At 51.7% G+C, this 2754-nt stretch overlaps 1 protein-coding gene across 1 annotated transcript; it reads left to right on the forward strand.

Annotated features, from left to right (window-relative positions):
• Positions 1–301: 301 nt before the first annotated feature.
• Positions 302–2555, forward strand: LOC121918327 (myotubularin-related protein 5-like; the record flags this gene model as incomplete). The annotated part of the gene is made up of 3 exons (XM_042444390.1): positions 302–407; positions 508–640; positions 2318–2555. Coding segments are annotated over 3 exons (477 nt in total), but the record flags the coding sequence as incomplete, so codon positions are not given.
• Positions 2556–2754: the final 199 nt, after the last annotated feature.

Here is a 2754-nt window from a genome sequence, read left to right on the forward strand (position 1 = left end):
GGCTGGGGCAAATAAAATCCAGAAGCAGCCAGAGACTCTTGTGAGCCGACCATCCGTCCGTCCATCTGTGAGACTCCCTTCCTCCTCCCCCTCCATCCAAGTGCGCCATTGGTCAGGCAAAAAGTCCTTCAGCAGGAAGCAGGGCACCTTCCCTGTGTGCAGCCAACGGGGCAAAATGCGCATCCTTGGCCTCTGCTTCTGAGGTCCAGTTGGCGAGGCAAGGGAGATGGGCCTTGTTTCCTAGAAGCTGGCTTCCCTCCACTGAATCCCAGCAATGGGGCTTGTGGCTTCTCTCTTGCAGAGGACCATCTCTCTGAGGGCAGGCGACAGGCAGGTGATTCAGACGCCCATCAACGACTCTCTTCCTGTCAGCAACTGCAGCATGGCCCTTCTCTTCCGACAGCTTGGTGAGACCACTTGGGCCAGGGCCCTTGGGGTGGGACGGGTGGCCGTTTGGCTGTGATGGCCAGAGAGGGGTTACCGCTGTCCCTCTTGCCCTCTCCCCAGGAATCACCAATGTGCTGTGCCTCTTTTGTGCGGCCCTCACGGAGCACAAGATCCTCTTTCTGTCCAGCAGCTACCAGAGGTTGACCGATGCCTGCCGGGCCTTGCTTGCCCTCATGTTCCCCTTGAAGTACAGGTGAGGAGAGGGAATCCAAGGGGCTGCAGGTCTGCCTCTGCTTGTGCTGCGACTAGGAGGAAAACCATGACTATCTTGGCTTGTGATCCAGGTACCTGGCAGGTTGCTCTCAGCAGTGCTGCTGGGCCTGTGGATAGAGCTCCTTCACTCAACCTCTGAGGCAAATGGCTTCCTTGCCCGTCTCATTTCCAGAGTTAGGAAGGGCCCTCCTTGAAGGATTCCCCGCCAAACCTGAAGGGAGTCTGTAACCATTCCTCCTGCTGAAAACTGACCTGCATTCATAGAATCATAGAATTGGAAGAGACCATAAGGGCCATCCAGTCTAACCCCTTTCTGCCATGCAGGAACTCACAGTCAAAGCACCCCTGACAGATGGCCATCCATCCTCCGTATAAAGACCTCAAAGGATGGAGACTCAACCACTCCCACAGTCGAACACCTCTTTACTGTCAGGAAGTCCCTCCTAATGTTGAGCTGGAATCTCTTTTCCTGCAGCTTGCATCCATTGCTCCATTGGGTCCTATTCTCTGGAGCAGCAGAAAACAAGCTTGCTCCCTCCTCAATATGAGACCCCTTCAAATACTTAAACTGGGCTGTCATATCTCTTCATAACCTTCTTGTCCCCAGACTAAACATCCCTAAACCATTCCTCTTAGGGCGTGGTTTCCAGACCCTGCACCATTTTCATTGCCCTTCTCTGGTCACATTCCAATTTGTCAATATCCTTTTTGTGGTGACCAGCACTGGACACAGGGTTATTCCAGATGGGGCCTGGCCAAACCAGAATAGAGTGGGACTGTTACTTCCCCTGATCTAGACACTAGACTTCTATTAATGCAGCCTGATATCGCATTGCCCTTTTTAGCTGCCATATCGCACTGTTGACTAACGTTCAACTTGTGGTTTACTTGGACTTCCAGATCCCTTTCACACGTAAAAGTCTCTCGATCATCCAGGTGTCCCCCATGATCCTATGTTTATGCCTTTCATTTTTCCACCTTAAGTGCAGTGCTTAAATTTCTTGGTGTTGAAATTCATCTTGTCAGTTTTGGCCCAGCTTTCTAATCTATTCAGGTCTTCTTGAATACTCTCTATTATTTCATCCAAGTCATTGATAAAGATGTTGAATAGCACTGGGCCCAGGACAGGATCTTTTGGCACCCCTCTGGTCACTTCTCTCCAGGATGAAGAGGAGCCAGTGCTGAACACCCTTTGGGTTCCCTTCTTCCTTTTCCTAAAACCGAGTTCCCTCCCTACATCCCTCAAAATCCAATCTTTGTGAGACACTTCTGCCTTTCTGAAAGTGTTTCTGAACGGCTGCCGTGCTCCCAGGGCTCCTAATGTACAACCCCAGAGCTGTAGCGTTAAAGCCCCTTAACCCGGCATTGCTCCAGGAAAGAAAAGGTGAAAAGGAAATTTTGGCTTAAGAAAGACAAATGAAGCCAGTCACTTTTCAGCAGGAGGAGGTCACCCACCGGAGATCAACACCAGAAACCCAGACCTCTTAAGGGGGAAAGAACAACCACAAAAGAAACATCACTGGGTGGTTATTACTGTGGAAAGGAGCTAATTGCAAGTAGCCTGTTGCCTTTTAGTGCATGGCTTCCAAGTCCTGAGTAGGACAGAGGAAGAGGGTCTCTCCTCAGGAGGTCTGTATGTCCGCTTTCTTGGTTTCAGCTTCACCTACGTGCCCATCCTCCCAGCCCAGCTTTTGGAAGTCCTCAGCACGCCGACCCCTTTCATCATCGGCGTCAGTTCTGCCTTCCAGCCAGAGACGCAGGAGCTGGTGAGTCCAGAGCCCTGGAGGGTTAGGTGGGACCATGGTCCTTTGAGAGGGGAAGGGGCCAGGCGAGCGTCCGGCCGGCTTGGAGGCAGCTCCAGGTGGCCGTTGAGGAACCTTGCCCTGCCTTTTTAGGACAGGCTCTTTTCCTCACCCATCCCATCCCATCCCATGAGGTCAACTTTGGCACTAGACTCAATCCTCCAGATATTTTAGGCTCCCAGAATTGCTGGCTGTTGGCTAAACTGGCTGGGGTTCTGAGAGCTGAAGTCCAAAACACCTGGATGATCAAAGTTTGGAAACCATTGCACTAGACTGATATGGACTGCACCAG

This window comes from Sceloporus undulatus, unplaced genomic scaffold, assembly GCF_019175285.1.
Source record: "Sceloporus undulatus isolate JIND9_A2432 ecotype Alabama unplaced genomic scaffold, SceUnd_v1.1 scaffold_8531, whole genome shotgun sequence".
Lineage (NCBI taxonomy): Eukaryota > Metazoa > Chordata > Lepidosauria > Squamata > Phrynosomatidae > Sceloporus > Sceloporus undulatus.